At 57.1% G+C, this 16,700-nt stretch overlaps 2 protein-coding genes across 3 annotated transcripts in view; one reads left to right on the forward strand and one right to left on the reverse strand.

The window, feature by feature from the left end:
* DEDD (death effector domain containing) overlaps nucleotides 1–9,955 on the reverse strand; it is a 24,756-nt gene extending 14,801 nt beyond the window's left edge. The window contains exons 1-2 of one of the 2 annotated variants that reach the window (XM_067313300.1): nucleotides 8,468–9,955; nucleotides 4,788–4,880 (exon numbers count right to left, since the gene is read on the reverse strand). The gene's annotated coding sequence lies outside the window, so the exon portion shown is untranslated. The remainder of the gene's footprint in view (nucleotides 1–4,787; nucleotides 4,881–8,467) is intronic. The other variant, XM_067313299.1, reaches the window with a different exon arrangement.
* A 2,834-nt stretch (nucleotides 9,956–12,789) lies between these two features.
* Nucleotides 12,790–15,780, forward strand: S100A10 (S100 calcium binding protein A10). The gene is made up of 3 exons (XM_067313276.1): nucleotides 12,790–12,888; nucleotides 14,664–14,807; nucleotides 15,515–15,780. The coding sequence occupies exons 2-3, from the start codon at nucleotides 14,676–14,678 to the stop codon at nucleotides 15,674–15,676; spliced, it is 294 nt and encodes a 97-aa protein (XP_067169377.1). The 5' UTR covers nucleotides 12,790–12,888; nucleotides 14,664–14,675; the 3' UTR covers nucleotides 15,677–15,780.
* The last annotated feature ends 920 nt before the right edge of the window (nucleotides 15,781–16,700 follow it).

Below are 16,700 nucleotides of genomic sequence, written 5' to 3' on the forward strand. Positions count from 1 at the left end.
GCAACTCTCGTCTTGTCCACCCTGTGTTACGTTCAGGTCCTGAACGAGCAGCTTTGTGCAGTCCTCGGCGCCAACAGAACTTCCTTGGGTCAACATTAGCCGAGCAACCACAAGAGTTTGAGGAATCAATTGCAAAGAGGGGGCTTCACAGCAACGAAAATGCCTCATTTAACCAAATCGTTCAAAATGAGTAGATCAGAACGAACATGGCATGGGACCGCAAATTAACGTGCTGCAGGAGTACCAACCGGAAGCACACAATTGCATGAATACTGAATAATTTTTTTTTAAAAAGCACAAAATCTTTAGTCTTGATTTTTAAGCACTGTACACCACTGTAGGGTGTATGTTTTAAACCTTCTTGAAGGGTTAGGGTTAAATAACAGGTCTACGAACTGCAGGTCAAATAAAGCACCTTAAGGGTGAAACCGGCAGTGAGCTACCCAGCTGCTGGGACGCATGGCCGGAAAGAACACAGGGCAAACAGCGGCTCTGGGATCTGTTTTCGGCTCTACCAAGTGATGGAAGATAAACTGCTCTAAACCACCTTTTCAGGGCTTGTTTCTTCCAGGCAGACAGGGAAACATCCAAAACGCCTGGCATCAGAAGCTATTCGGGCAACAACCGAATGGGACAGAAACAAAGCACTTCTAAGTCACTTGATTTTGATCTCCAGCTCTTCACCTCTCCAAATCAGCCCAAGCATCAGCCTCTGGTAACGAAACTCGGGTCTGACATAGTCATCCCTCCAGAGGACAGACTTGGCCTTGCCAGCACAAGTGCTGTCAGACCAGAACTCCAGCTGGGGACACCGAGCAGAGCAGTTTCTCAGAGCTTTTCCCTCTCCACCCATTCTGTCTGTCACCAGAGAAGAAAATTAAAGCTAACCCAACCCAAAGGTAAAAAGCAACTTTGGAGAAAAAAAAAAGAAAAGAAAAAAAACCCACACCATACTCACACCCTTATATTCAGCACTGAGGGGGAAGAGGACATTGCTGAGGAGCAGCAGCTACCAGATTGTAGCATGCCATGAACCCACTTAGCTGATGGGAACTTCTGGAAGCTGAACATCACATTAAAAACCAGGTTATTCCCAACACACCCTACTGGATATGGCAGACACCTTTCCACTGCATTTGAATAAGCCAGAGCTTTGCCTATTGCAAAAGCAAGCCTACCTTTGTGACCAAAACACCATTTCTGCCCAACAGGCTCAGCTATCGCTAGTAGCAGGGACAGAAAGCAGAAGCCTTGTTTTCCATTCCTTATCCCAGCTCTCTAGGAAGCACAGTAACAGCCAGTGTAACGAGCTGTAAACACTGAAAGCAAAGCATTCACCAAAAACTGCATTTCAAGCTGACAATCAGGCTGCGGGGATAAAGCTACCACCACTCCTTGGCTGCAGTCGAGCTGGTTTTGGTGTTACAGCATCTAAAGTGGTGACTATACTCGTAAATAAAACCATGCACCAATCATTTTCTGGCCCTGCGGGCAAGTGACACAGCACAGCCCGCACCTACGTGGCTAAACTCTTCTCTTACAGCAGGGTGACCACATCCACACTGCTTAATGGAAACAGTCCCCTGCTCATACCCCAAACCCGGCACTGGAGGGGAGAGCGAGCTGGCACGGCCAACCCCCATGCCGGAAGGCACGTTCACAATTAAACAGCATGTGTAAACACAGCTTCGGGGTCAAGTCACACTCAGTCCTCAGCTCACTAGCATGGACATCGCGTACAACCCCAGCAGCCGCTCGTTATCCTGCAGATTTTCCAGCGGAAAGTCTTAGCAAGAATGGGAAAACGTCACCTAAGGTGACTATGCTAATCGTAAAGGAGAAGCATCCTGCAGGTAACGTCACACCTTCCCGTAGAATCAAGCATTTTATCCCTCTGCTTCTCATACAAAGGCATCTCACCTCCAGCTGTTCTCTAAAACACTTCCATTCAGCTGTCTTTTTTTTTTTAAGATACTGTCTACACTAATTGGTGGCTCAATATTTCACTGCTCTGGTCTCGGGTTTTGCAATAGCTATAAATACCGGCGCATGAAAAATGAACAAGGAAAGAACATAAGCAGCAGGGAGGGATAAGAAACAAGCACAGACATCTCCAAGTAAGTTGTCTCCGCTTTCTTGTGAGGAAAACCTTCTAAGCAGCTTTGAGCTCTCTCTATAAAAGCTGAAAGTAAAACCAAACATTTACTTATCAGCTAATTGCCTGGATATTTACACCACACCACCTTCCCTTTTTGGCCTCACCCCTCCAGCTGGGATGCTCATCTCTGCACCAGGATTGCGGCCTCACAGGGGAAGAGGCAGCCCAAGAAACCCGACCTCTGTCGCACAATGTCCCTTTCATCTACATTTGTACTTTCCTCACCCGCCTCCACAATACAAGACCAGGAAAAAATATCCAAGTTATCCTCACTAGTAATTGCCGGTTTCAGTGGTTCCCTTCAATTTTGAGTCCTGATGAGCAGCTTCTTACAGCTGCACCACCCAAACCACTCAGACAGAGCTGCCGAATTTATTTGCAAGCAGGGGATTCCAGCGACCATTATTTGGAAGAGATCCCTCTTGTCCCTTGAGCTGGGCTTTCCTCCCACTTTAAACTTATAGTACCAGAAGAATATGAACTTTTTTGCTGTGCACGCACACACACACACAAAAAAGAAGTTAGAATCCTTTGATCTTCTTTTAGGAATAGCCCTGTCATCAAGAACATGAGCGTACAGAGCATGAAGATCTCTTACTGAAAGATGTAAGGAATAAGCTGCATTTTAAACCTAGTTCCAATGAAAATGACACCAGATCGGCCACTGGCATTTCTGCAACAACTCACAGCAGCCAAGGATCCTCTCTGGGGTTTTGGATCCGTTTTAGGGGAGGAGAGGTGCCTACACAGTTCAACAGTCCAACAGAGCTTGAAGTTTGCTTCAAGTGTAATGGCAATGCTGGTCTCACCCTCAGCTTTCTGGACAATTCTGCTACTTTTAAGTGTGCTTTTCTCACCTGCGGTTGCGTGAAAAAGCCTACCTGAAGAGCAAACGGACTATGCAAACTGCTGTCAGACGCCTGCGAAGAAACCCTGAACAGTCTCCGCAAGCGATAGGGTCTCTAATCTATCGCTTGGGTGTTATTCGTAACAGAGCACAGCCAAACTCCACGTGGGCTATGACTTTTGCCCGTGGTTCTCGCACCGCGCTCTCGGTAACCACAGCACAGAAGCTAACGGCCCAGCAGGCACGGCAGGGTGTTGCCCCGAGCAGTTCGCAGTCCCTACGCCGCGGCGCAGACGGGGCCGCTGCTTCGTGCCCACGTAACTGGTTCGGCTGTGCCGCCTCGGCCCCAGCCTCTCATGTGGTAGCACCCCGGTGCCGCGGCGTGCGGGCAGCGAGCTTTGCTCATGAACAACCCTCCAGGCACGGAGAGATGGCAGCCCAGCTCCTCCCTGGGGAGGACAAGAGCAAACCTTCCTGTGTCAACAGGCCACGCGCGGGATCGCACAGAGGAAGAGGCATCCCTGCCCTTCAGTAACGGAGCAAAAGTACCTCGGTGTGACCCAGCTACGTGGCACGGAGTGCCCCAAAGACCTCTGCCCGCTCCACGATCGCGCCTGCCCTACTCTTGCCTTACCCTCGTAGCCAGTGCGCAAACAAGCATCACATCCCAGACTCGAGAGGAGGCTTTACTTAGCACTCAAGGATCATTAAAATAATTTAACGTGAACAGGAAAAACAAGCTTTTGGTGCCTACAAAGTGTTCCACGGTTAATCAGTTCAAGCCTTTGGTCTTTGTAAGACATTTGACTGCTAACCCGTGTGCATGCAGGAGAATTTTTTTTGCCATTTAACTACCACAAAAACCTACCTCTTTACGTCATCACCTGAACGTGCACAGATGTCAGTTTGTATTTATACTTTTTTTGGCGTGCCTAAGAACTGAAATTTTGCTTTGAGGTTAATTTTCCAGAACAGTCCTAATACAGCCTCTTGCACGTTTCATTTCATGGCTCCCTGAAAACAGATACAAGAGAGACACCTAGTAGCGTTTTCTCTACTGACGAGATCTAATCTTGTTTAATTTGCAAAGTGTAAGAACACTCATCGTGGCAGGGTATGAAGGATAAATGCTCTAATTGCCAAACTCACATCTTCCCAACACAGAAGATTCTCTCTCAGGCACGCTACCAAACGTGCAAAGCCTGAGGCATCATGCTGCTGCACAAGAACCCAAATACCAACTTTCCTAATTCACCCTGATTACCAAAGAGAAGGAAATGCAAACAGAAACAAACAGCTGAAAGTTTTGGTTTCACAATCCCAGTAGCAGTTAATCTGAAGATTTCCTTCTCTCATTCTTCACCTCTTTAGAGACACCTTCAACTTGCAGCTACCTTTGTAAAATGCAATTTGTTTTGGTTGCGTTGCTTCACCCCAGCTCTCCCCCGATGATTCCTGTGGTTATAGTCACGCACACACACAAAATACACACTTCTTCCTCTCTCCCTGTTGCTATGAAAGACCCCCACAAAGAGAGGAAGCTCGCTATACCCGGAAAAATAGCTTAACCACCCAGACAGAAAAAGGAGGCCATCTCCCACCTTCCCCAGTTTCTTTCAATTACAGCAATCCTATGCCACAAACCTAGCTGGCACAGAGACATGCACCCGCAGCCTACTCGACTTCAGCGAAACTACTCCGAGGCATGAAGTTCATCGTGAGCTTGGGCCTTTGCAGAATAGGCCTTAGGCTCTCATCCTCTGAAAAGCTAAGCATACGCACGGCTCCACTGAAGTCACTTTGCTGCTGCTTTTCTGCAGGGCTGGAACAGGGTTCTGTGTAACAATTCTGGGTTAAAAACAGCTCCATCTCCACCTGAAAGTTAAACGGACAACTTTTCAAGACTAGGTGTTTCTAACTGAAGTAGACATAAGACTTTAAGAGCGACAGAGTAACCAAAAAACTTTAGTCAAACTCTTTACCCCTGCCCCAAAGGGCAGGATGACACACTTGCTTATTTGCATCTCAGTTTCACAAGGCAGACTAGCGAAGGATGCTTCTGGGCTCCGGGCACAACTCAAAACCTGTAAAGAGACTTTGCCCCACCCTCGGAGTAGGTGAACTCACAGAGAACCCCAAATCCCCAAGACACAGGAAGATCAGCAGAACAGAAGACGGAAGGAAAAAACAGCTCATTTTATGTCTCGCCTAGCAATCTCCACAACCGTATCATCCAGGCTGACCCATAAAGGACCGAGTCCATCACCGCCTTTCACACTCTCTTCTGAGCAGAAAGAGTCGAATTTTGCTTGGTCGGCCCCTCTGTCTTCACAGGAGGGCAGTAGTGCCAGCATCGGGAATCCCTGCCTTGACTCTCCTTGGCAGCTGGCCCTTCTGCTCCACTGTCGCAATCGCTTTTCGGGAAGAGAACAGCACCCTATGTTTGGCATGGGAGGGTTTTTTTGCACAAGGGATGGAAAAGCACTCAGGCACTTCTTTTATGCTGTATCACTGCAAGCAAGCGTGGAGACACCTAACAGTAAAACATTTGTTATATATAAGGCAGGGAGAGCATTTGATGATTTGACAGACATCCAAAGCAGCTAAAACCAGTTTGTTTTCAAAATATTCCTTTTTATACGGCTTGAGATGTTGGACCCTTTCCAAACACAATGGAACTTTAAAACGTAAGAAGTAGGGTAGCATTTTGCAGGACGGATTGCCCCAACCAGCTCCCCAAACCAGGCCAGAGATGGGCCATATTTAACACACAGTTCCTAAATATACCCGAGCTTCATATTTCAACCCACCAGACGAGTAGAATTGATATAACAACCAGATTCCTTCGTGTTTCTCGGTGACAGATCCAAAAAACTAGCCATACAGTTAGCAAACCTTCCCAGTTCCCAGGATGGCGGACAAACAGGCACTGCCCGCAACAACCTGCAGACCTCCGCTCGCAGCATGGCGGGACTGCCCCGACTCCTGCCCAAAGACACTCACAATCGCAAAACATTGTATGTTTGGGGGAGGTAAACTCAGCTGACGTTCATTAGAGGACAAGACAGAGAGATTAGTTAGAAAAGAGAATATATAAACAGCTGCTTTTGCACAGAGCACAAAGCAATCACCAAAAGAGACTTGAGAAGAAATAAGGTAGATCCGTGATTGTCTTGTTTGGAGGTTTTCTGGACCTTTCTTTTGGAGCACTTTGTATTTGGGTCAGCATTAGGGACAGCGAGTCTGAGCCAGCACAGTAATGTCAGTAGGTCAGAAAAAAGATTCTAAAAATCCCTACTCTGTAATTACAGCAAACCAGACTAGGCCCAGCCCAGTCCAGAAGAGTGTACTTGATTTCATCTGCAGGAGATAAGCAGGCAGTTGAAAACTACACCGCCATCACTAGAAACTATACCAGAGGGACAACTAAAAATAAAACAAAACAAAACAACCTGACCTGTTCAGGGGTGTACCCTTAAAAGTTTCTGCCCCATCTGCACCGCACATTGAACATTATACACAGGCACAAGATTCCCAGGAGAAAGAAGCTGCTGTGTACAGTGTCAGATAAGCACCACGTATTTACACTGCCCTTGGAGCCACGTTAGGCAGGGGCTAAGACTCTCAGGGAAGGAAGTATTCAGCCGTGCTGTATTTAAATATGGTTTACGTCACTAGACAAAGTATTTGTAACCCCATGAGTACAAACCAGATGTAAAAATAGTCCTACCAACAGCTGTTTCAGGGTGGGATTTTTTTTTTTTTTAAATGTGTAGATTTGGTTGGGGAGTGAAGGGGACTTTTTTTTTTAATACAAAAAGTGCTTTTCACATCAATTAATTCCCCTAATTCCTACCACCAAGCGGCAATGCCAGGAATCCCGTAAAAACAACAATCCTGATTTCACATGCCGATCTAACGCCCTGCCCCTGACCTGCTTCTCAGCAAATGCGAGCCCATCTAGACAACAGCTGGTTTTCGCAGCCCAACTGTGCACCAAGCCTCTCCGCACGTCGCCGAGTTCCATGCTCCCGGACGCACGTGCGTCAGGGAGCCCTGGGAACAGACCCCCCGCAAAAAGAGACCTCTCCGGTTACCGCCAGCATCCAAACGCTCTCCCACAACGCTTCAGCCTGGAGCAGAGCCCAAGAGGCACAATAAACAGAGCAACACCACCACCAGGTGGGAACACAGCCTGAGCTACCGCACACAGAAACACAGGGAGAAAACAGCATAAAAAATATTGAAGTGAGCCGTAAAAAAAAAAAAAATAGGAGAGCCCTCAGCCAGGCAAGTACCCGGTGGGCCATAACGGTGGCCAAAAAACCAGCCCAGGGCTAACTCAGGCCGCTGCTGAGGGCCAAGCGGCCACCAGTGTTCACCCAGGTGCTAGACTCACTTGACACGGACACAAGCGAAGTCTACGGGAGCACTGACAGTTCCAGAGCTGGTTAAAAGCTACGCTGCGCACAGAGCTCGAAAAGCAAAACCAGCTTAGCCAGGATCAGGGTCAGACACCAACTTCAAGTAGAAACGTAACCAAAACTGCGTTGAAGGAATCAGAAATAGTATCTTTTTCTGAGAGGAACCTCCAACCAGTGCCGAGCTGAAGCTATTCAGCCACCACCGTGCGCTCTCCCTGAGCCTTCCCTACATAAATACGCAGCAACATGTGACACAACACTCGAGCCATGGAAACAAGCGGGGCAGGGGATGCGTTACAGCCAGTGTCACAGTCAGTCAACGGCAGGGCCGAGGGATCCCAGCCACCCAGGCCAACGATCAGAGCCCTGGACCGCGCTCAACAGCTTATCAGGAGAACAGTACACACTGCCCAGCTGCCTGTATCAATATGCCTGTTTCCATCAGCAAAGAGACACCTGAGCAGGATTACTCAGCCCTCCCCCATTGAGGATTACCTGCTATTTGCCTACAGCAAGTTCCCCAAACTTTCTGAAGTCCAGAAAATCCAGCAAACCACAACGCTGTTACCACAGGCTGTTAAATGTCCATCAGTCTCGAGATGTAAATCTGAACATATAGCAAGCTCGGCCTCTGTGCGCTGCGTAGAGGACCGAGCTTCTTCTCCCCCTACCTGTCCCAAGTTCCATGATTTCTTGTACTCGCCTCCACTCTGATTCTAAAAGGTAAAGAAGGTAACCGCTTTGCACTGTTGTAACCAGACTCTTTTTGAACAACCCCTTATCAGTTCTGCTTGAAAACCCTACCTACCCTCCCAACTCAAGGCTCTTATTTTAAGAGGGTTTAGGACTCATCCGATATGAAACGCTGTCCACATCACTGGGGCTACGCTCATTTGACACCAAGGCAGTCACTCATCACTCAAAGCAGAAGCCAGCAAAAGGCAGAATATTATCACTTAGGCTAGCAGTTCCTTACAGGAAGAGAAGGATAGGTGAATCATTAGCATATTAGAAAAAAATACATATACGAAAACCAACCTTAGCGAGAAGCTCTTCTTGTCTTGTTTATATCCGTTCTGGTGCAGCAATTTGAACACAGTGGCCAAACAAGAATTTTTAAGAAGTCTTCTATCCCCTTTTTTCCTTGACTTTTTAAATAAACTACCCAACAAAAACTGCTTAAGCTCCTACAAAGAGTTTCACATATGGCTCTTATATCAGGGAAGCCTAACTTCCAAATTCAGATATCAGAGTTCAATATTAAAGCTGGTAGACTTGCCAGAAGCCACCCAAGAGATTTTTCGAACAACTCTGATGCCCAAACCTTCTTTTTACCTACTTCACCCTAAAATAATTTATTGACATGGGGGAGGAGGAAGAGGAAGGTCCAAAACTAGTCTTACTCGCTCTAGGTCATTTCTTTTAAAGATACCATTTTTGAAGAACTAACTCCACTGTTTCTTTCTTACCAGCAGCACTTTATGCCACCCTCACAAACCAAGGAGATCGGCAGGACATTCAGAATACTTTAAATCTCAATTTGCTTTCTTAGTATAGGAACTTTTCCAGAAACTGAATTGGGTTAAGTTAGAAACCTTAATATAAAAGCCAAGAGAAGGTAATCTGAACCAGATTGTTATTTTAAAATTCAGCCCATACCTTCTCCTTCATTATTTACTCACAATTATAACTTTTAGTGCTTGTCTTCTCTCCGCCAGCTCCTTAACACTAGTTTATCTCCCAGGAGAGTGCCTTCTCTGAAAGCTGGGCCTGGAGATGGAGTGGTAAGCTGGCCTGTCACACAGCTAGCAGCTCTTCCAGCTTCTCCACTCTCAGTTCCCAAATTGTACAGCTGCGCTGTCCTACATTCGTATTAAATACTAAAAATAAAAACTCTGACTCTCCCAGAAATTAAAGCTCCCAAAATATATAACTAAATCACCAAAATAGGGTTATCTGAAGCTAGAAGGTGGTTAATGTTGCATTGCTTGCTCCTAACCTCTGCTTGCTTCCTTCCTCCCCTTCATTAACACATGCTACACTAGCTCGGAGGCTCCCGCACCCTGGCACGGGGCTCTGCTCCTGCCTTCCCTCCTCCTCCTCCCTGGCCAGGCAGATTTGGTTTCCTCTGAAAGTAGGGAACGCCCGGCTTTTTAAAGTGTCTTGGTCGAAAGTCCAGCAAATGCTGCTCGGGGACAAACCCTTCCTCCCCCGCAAGTCAATCTGCCTCCCCCCTCCCCCGAAAAAAATACAAGGAAAAGCCACAGATCCGGGGGGTTTGGGGAGCGGGCAGAGGGCGGCTCTGCCAGCAGCGCCTTCCCCCTGCGCCCAGCGGGAAGGGCCGCCCGGGGGCTCCGGCGCAGGAGGAGGGAGGGCAGCGGCTCGGCCCCCGGCGAGAGCACAGCGGCGGCCCTAGGCCCCCATCCCCGAGGCCCGGGCCGAGGCCTCTCCTGCTGCGGTACCGGGCGGGCCCGAACGAGCTGAGGGGGGAGGCGGCCGCGGCCTGGGCCCTCACCCCCACCGGCACCCGCCGAGGCCTCCCCTACGCCGCCCCCGCCATGCCCGCCGGCTCGGTCCCCCCGCTCCGCTATTCGGGCCGCGGCCGCGGCGGCGCTGCGGGGCTGCCCGGGCTGGAGGGCGCCGCCGCCTCCCTCACTCCCGCCTCAGGCTCGGCACCGCCATGTTGGCTCCGTCCGCTCCTCTCCCCGCTCGCAGGCGGCCGCCGCGGCTCCGGCGCGACGCAACATCCGGGCCCCCGGGTCCGCCCCCTCGCGCTCCGAGGCCCCGCCCACATCCGGGCTCCCGCTCACCTCTCTCCGCCTTCACACCCATTGGGAAAGCTGGGGATTAAGGCGCCCTCTTGGTTAAGGGCAGGCGGGCGGGCCCATCCGGGTCACGGGGCGGCCGGCTTCAGTGCCCTTCAGGAGCATGGGGGGCGCCGCCATGTTGGGTGAGGGCAAGCTGGCAAGCTGCCGGCCGGCCTCCCCGCCGTTAAGGGCACGTAGGGGCGCGGCCGCCATGTCGGGTGAGGGCAGTCGGGGGTCCTCTGGGCGCGGCTTCGCGCCCGTTGCGGAGCATGAGGGAGCGCCGCCATCTTGGCTGGGGGCAGAGTGGCAGGAGGGAGGCGCTGGCACTGCAGGGCTGAGGGGACCCTGGGGCGGGGGGGGACCCTAAGGGGGACCCCCTGAGGGGGGCCCATGGGGGAGACCCTGGGGTGGGGGGGTCCCTGGGGATGGGGGGTGTCCTTGGGGTCTGGGGTGCCCTGGGGAATGGGGGGGGTCCCTTGGGGGCAAGGGGGGCCGGGGGGTAGGGGGGCTCCCCTGAGGATTGGGGGGGCCTTTGGGAGCATCCCTGGAGGCAGAAGGGGTCTCTGGAAAGGGAGGGGGGTCCTTGGGGCCGGGGGTCCCTCACGACGGGGTGTCCTGGGGGTGGGGGGGCCCTGGGGGCAGCGGGGGTGGGTGGCCCCCCAGGAAAGGGCACCCGGGGACGGGGGAGCTCGTCCTTCTCCCAGCCTCATCCGGCAAATGGTGCCCGGAGGAAAGGTGCTGGGGAGCCCCCCCACCCCCAGAGCTTTTGGGGGAAAGGGGGGGGGTCAGCCACCCCCCCACCCCGAGTGGGGAAACCGAGGCAGGAGCCGGGCACCCCCCGGTCTCTCTGGCAGCACGTGACACGAGTGCGGGGGGCTCAGCCCGCAGGGGCTGTGGGGCCCGGGGCTCCTCGCACACCCCCCCCCCCCAGGAGGGGGAGCGGGCAGGTTCGGGTGCTCCGTGGCCCCCGGAGCCCTCCCGCCGCCCTGGCAGCTCCACGCGGATTGAAGCCGTTAGGCAGGTCGCCCCACGCGCCCGGCTGGGAGAAGGGCGCCCCGGGCGCTGCGGGGGCGGCGCGGCGGCACGCGGGCTCCCGCCACCCGCCTGGCGCCCGGCCTCGTTACCCAATTACTCCTAATTGTCCCCACGTGCAAGCTGCCATGGGATCCCTGCGAGCCCGGAAATGCCCCCCCCCCCCCCGGGGGAGGAAGGAAACCCCCGTGGGGCTGGAGGATGTGATGAGCTGCCCCGTTCTCTGCTGCAGGCCTCAGCACGCCGGGGCTCGGCAGCTGGCGGTGTGGGTGTGACAAGCTGTCCCGTTCTCCGCTGTGGGCCGGGAGGGCTCCTCCGCGGGGACCGGGGGTGACACTGGGAATGGGCCGGGAGCACAGCCGCAGGGAGGGGGACACTGGGGGGTGGACGGATGGACGGACGGGGCGTGGATGGACGGAAAGATGGACGGATGGGCGAAAGGAGGGATGGACAGAGGGATAAGTGGATGGGTGGGTGGATGAATGGATGGACGGAAGGATGGACAGACAGGTGGATAAGTAGATGGACGCATGGATGGATGGGTGTGTGGATGAATGCATGGATGAAAGGATGGATGGATGGATGGACAGACAGATGTGGATGGGTGGGTTGGTGGTTAAATGAGTGGGTGGGCGGGTGGATGAATGGATGGACAGATGGGTGGATGTAGGAGCGGAGGGACGGATGGACAACTGGGTAAGTGCATGGATGGGTGGATGGATGGATGGATGGATGAGTGGGGGGCAAGTGCATGGACAGGTGGACGGATGGTGAGTGTGTGGCTGTGTGGGAGATGGGTGTGTGCATGGATGGACAGAAGGGTGGACGTGTAAGCGGACAGATGGGTAAGTGCGTGGGCAGGTGGAGGTGCAAGTGGATGGATGAGTGAGTGGACGGGTGGAGGTGCAAGCGGATGGACGGATGGGCGCGTGGATGGGAGCATGGACGGGTGGAGGTGCAAGCGGATGGACGGATGGGCGCGTGGATGGGAGCATGGACGGGTGGAGGTGCAAGCGGATGGACGGATGGGCGCGTGGATGGGAGCATGGACGGGTGGAGGTGCAAGCGGATGGACGGATGGGCGCGTGGATGGGAGCATGGACGGGTGGAGGTGCAAGCGGATGGACGGATGGGCGCGTGGATGGGAGCATGGACGGGTGGAGGTGCAAGCGGATGGACGGATGGGCGCGTGGATGGGAGCATGGACGGGTGGAGGTGCAAGCAGATGGATGGATGCATGCATGGACGGGTGGGCAGACAGATGGACGGACGGAGACGTGCGGGGCGGGCGCGGGCCGGGCGGTGGGAAGCGGCTGGGTGGAGGCGGGATGAGTTGGCTTCTCCGAGGGGAGCGGCCGGGCGGGCGGCGCCGCGCCTGGGGACGAAGGACGCCGGGGGGGGCCGGGAGCCCGGGGCGGGGGGGGGCCGGGGGGGGGCCGGCAGCGGCAGCGGCAGCGGCAGCGCGGCGGGCGGCGCTGAGTCAGCGGGGCCGCCCCGGGGCCGCCCCCGGGCAGCCCGGCCCGCCCCCCCCCGGCCCCCCCGAGCCGAGCCGAGCCAAGCCGAGCCCGGGCGGCGCCGCGCCCCGACTCTGACCCGCTCCGCTCCGCACCGCGCTGCATCGTGAGTATCGCGACCGGGACCGGGACCGGACCGGCAGGGGGGCCCCAATCCTGCCCCTCAAGAGGGACCCCCCTCTTTCTGCCCCCCTTTAAAGGGGGACCCCCCCCAGACACGCCCCTATCGGAGGGGGGACCCCAATCCCCATTTCTGCCCCCTCAGGCATGGCCTTATAAGAGGGGGACCCCAATCCTGCCCTTAGGGGGGGCCCCCTCCTTCTGCCCCCCCTCTAGAGGGGAACCCTGCCAGGCACGCCCCCCCCTTAGAGGGGGACCCCAAAGCTGCCCCACCTTCAGAAGAGGAACCCCTAGATACGCCTCCATTAGAGGGGGACCCCAATTCCGCTCCCCGTTTGAGGGGGACCCCCCAGGGATGCCCCCCCCTTGCAAGGGGACCCCAAGCTTGCCCCTTATTAAAGGGGGACCCCCAGGAATGCCGCCAGGAGGGGGAGACCCCGGCCTGCACCTCCATTAGAGGGGGACCCCAAGCCTGCCCCCCCATCGCAAGAGGACCCCCATCCTGCAACCCCTATTAGAGGGGGGGGACCCCGATCGGGACCCCCAGATGCGGCCCCCCCAGGCGCGTCCCTGCCAGAGGGGCCCCTCCAGCTTGGGGGCGACCCCGGGGAGCACCCGCATCCCTGGGGCTCCCCTTCCCCCCGGCACCCACTGCCCAGGGCTGGAGGGGGGGGGCGGTTTAGGGCGTATTTCGCGCCCAGAGCGAGGCCCCGGCACCGCCGCGGGGGGAGCACGGGCGCTGCCCGGGGCTGGGGGGGGGGCAGAGCCTGGGGTGCGGGGGGGGCACCCCACGGCGGGGCTCCCCACGGCCAGCTCGCCCGTGGCACACGGCTGGCGGCTCCGGCCAATTTTCCAAGCCGCAGGAACCTCCGGAGCTGGGACAGTTCCTGTTTTTTTTCCCAGGGAGCTGCTCCGAAAGCAGATGGCGCGGCCGGGGGAGGGGGGGGGGGGACGCAGGGGGGGGTGGGGGGCAGCTTTGGGGTGCGACGGGGCCGCTACCCCCCCCCCAGCCGCGTCGCCTGGCCCTGGCCGTGCCCCAAAGCTTTGCTCCCGTCGCAGCCGGGAGGGGAAACTGAGGCAGGGGGGAGACGCGCCTTGCTGGCGGGGCCCAGGAGTCCTGGCGCTGGCCCCGCAGGAAGCGATCCCGCAGGATCGGGTGTGCCCCGCTTGTACCGCTTGCATCAGCCCCAGACCTCTGCCAGGCCCTGGTTTCCCTTCCCGAAATGTGCGGAGGGCAGGGCAGGGCAGGACGCCTGGGCCCCGGCTCCGCCTTGGGGGGGGGGGGGGGGTTAGCGGTGGGGGCCGCCGGGAGGCAGGTTTGGGTGCTGGGTGCCTCCCCGTGGGCCTTGCGGTCTGCGGCCGGGGTGGGGGAAACTGAGGCACGGAGCGCGTTGCGCCCTCCGGGGCGTTGCATCCCCAAAGCGCCACCCCCCCCCTCCCCGCGTGACTCAGTTTCCCTCCCCGCGGCGGGGTGGGGGAGCACCCGCAGGGTGTCCCCCCTCCCGCTGCCCCCCTCCTTGTTCGGGATGCCGGAGATGGGAGCTGAGTCATCGCCCGCTCGCAGGGTGGAGAACACCAGGGCGGGCGCCCCCCACACGTGCACCGAGCGGCGGCGGCCTCTGCGGGAAGGGAGCGTGCCAGCCCGCCCCGCTCCGGGCAAAGGTCTCGGAGCCGGATGGGGCGCGGGCTGGTGGCGCGGCCCCGCGGCGGGGTTTGGGTGCTGGGGGGGAGCCCGGCTGACCGCACGCTCCGTGTCCGCAGCCCCGCGCCGCCATGCCGTCCCAGATGGAGCACGCCATGGAGACCCTCATGTTCACCTTCCACAAGTACGCCGGCGACAAGAACTACCTGGCCAAGGAGGACCTGCGGGTGCTCATGGAGAAGGAGTTTCCCGGCTTCCTGGAGGTGAGGCCGGGGCCGGGCCCTCCATGGCATGGTGCCAGTGTCGGACCCCCATGGCGCGGTGCCACTATTGGACCCCCACGGCATGGTGCCAGGGTTGGACCCCCCATGGCGCGGTGCCACTATTGGACCCCCACGGCATGGTGCCATGGTTGGACCCCCCATGGCGCAGTGCCACTATTGGACCCTCACGGCATGGTGCCAGGGTTGGACCCCTCATGGCGCAGTGCCACTATTGGACCCCCACGGCATGGTGCCAGGGTTGGACCCCCCATGGCGCAGTGCCACTATTGGACCCCCACGGCATGGTGCCAGGGTTGGACCCTTCATGGTACGGTGCCACTACTGGACCCCCACGGCACGATGCCAGGGTTGGACCCCCCATGGCGTGGTGCCACTATTGGACCCTCACAGCGTGCTGCCGGGGTCGGACCCCCCCCCATGGCGTGGTGCCAGACCCCCACGGTGCAGTGCCAGTATCGGACCCCCACGGTGCAGTGCCGGGGTCGGACCCCCCCCACAATGCGGTGCCAGAATTGGACTCCCCCTGTGCAGCGCCGCGGTCGGACTCCCGACACCGTGCTGGGCTCCAACTCCGCACCGTGCCGGGCCACGGGAGACGCCCCTGCAACCCGCCTGCTGCAGCCCCGATGCCGGGGTGAGGGCCCCGGCATCCCCCTTTAACCCCCCGCTCTCCCTGCCCCCCCCAGAACCAGAAGGACCCCATGGCCCTGGATAAAATCATGAAGGACCTGGACCAGTGCCGCGACGGCAAGGTCGGCTTCCAGAGCTTCTTCTCGCTGGTGGCCGGGCTCACCATCGCCTGCAACGACTACTTCGTGGTGCACATGAAGCAGAAGGGGAAGAAGTGAGGGGGCGGGAGCTGGGGTGGCACCCCGGGGTGCTCCCGCGCCCGGCACCCTCTTCCCCCGCTCTCCCCCAATAAAGTTGCCCGGTTGTGGTGTGTTTTCTACAATGCTGGACGGGTCTTTTCCCTTGGGGTTCCTGTCCACGCGCGGCCCCTCCGGGGTCCCTGTCACCCCCTGTCGTGGGCAGATGTGGTGTCCCCAGGGGGTCCCTGCTGGGGGTGCTGGGGGTGCCTCACTCCCTGCTGGGTGCACACCAACACACATGCATGCACACCCATGCATGCACGTGCGGACGTGCTCACCCACGTGAGCATGCAGTCACCCAAGTGCATGCACGCGCGCACGCACATGCATGCACAGTTAGGTGCATGCACATGCATTCACACACACATGCATAAACATGTTCAGACACATGCATGCACACATGTGCTCACTAGTGCACAGGTATGTGCACACCCACATGCATGTGCACCCATGCATTCATGCGCACCTGCATGCACACGCCACAAACACGCATGCACACACATGCATTCACATGCGCGTGCGCCCACACAGGTGAATGCACACCGGCGTGCTCGCACATGCACAGACAAGTGCACACATATGTACATGCATTCAAATGCACAGGCGCACACGCACATGCGCGTGCATGCACACATACATGTCCACCCACGTTCACAGACACATGCATGCACAGATGCACATGCGCACGCCCGTGCACAGGCACACGTGTGCCCGTGCACCCACGCACACACACGCGCACACGTGCGAGGTCACTGGCCGGCGTGCAGCGGGGCCAGGCGTCCCCGCGCCCGGGCCGGCACCCCGAGGCCCCGCCGCCCGGTGATTCAGCGTGTTTGGCCCAAACAGCGGCGGTTGCTGCAGCGACGGGGCGGCCGGGCCGCGCCTGAGTCACCGCCGCCGCCCCCGGCCCGGCGCCACCCACGCGCCGGAGCTGGAGCTGCGGGTGCTGCAGCCACCGAGCCCCGGGGCCGGAGCCGCTGCGGGGCCCGGAGCCGCTGGGGGC

Source organism: Apteryx mantelli, chromosome 31 (assembly GCF_036417845.1).
Source record: "Apteryx mantelli isolate bAptMan1 chromosome 31, bAptMan1.hap1, whole genome shotgun sequence".
NCBI lineage: Eukaryota > Metazoa > Chordata > Aves > Apterygiformes > Apterygidae > Apteryx > Apteryx mantelli.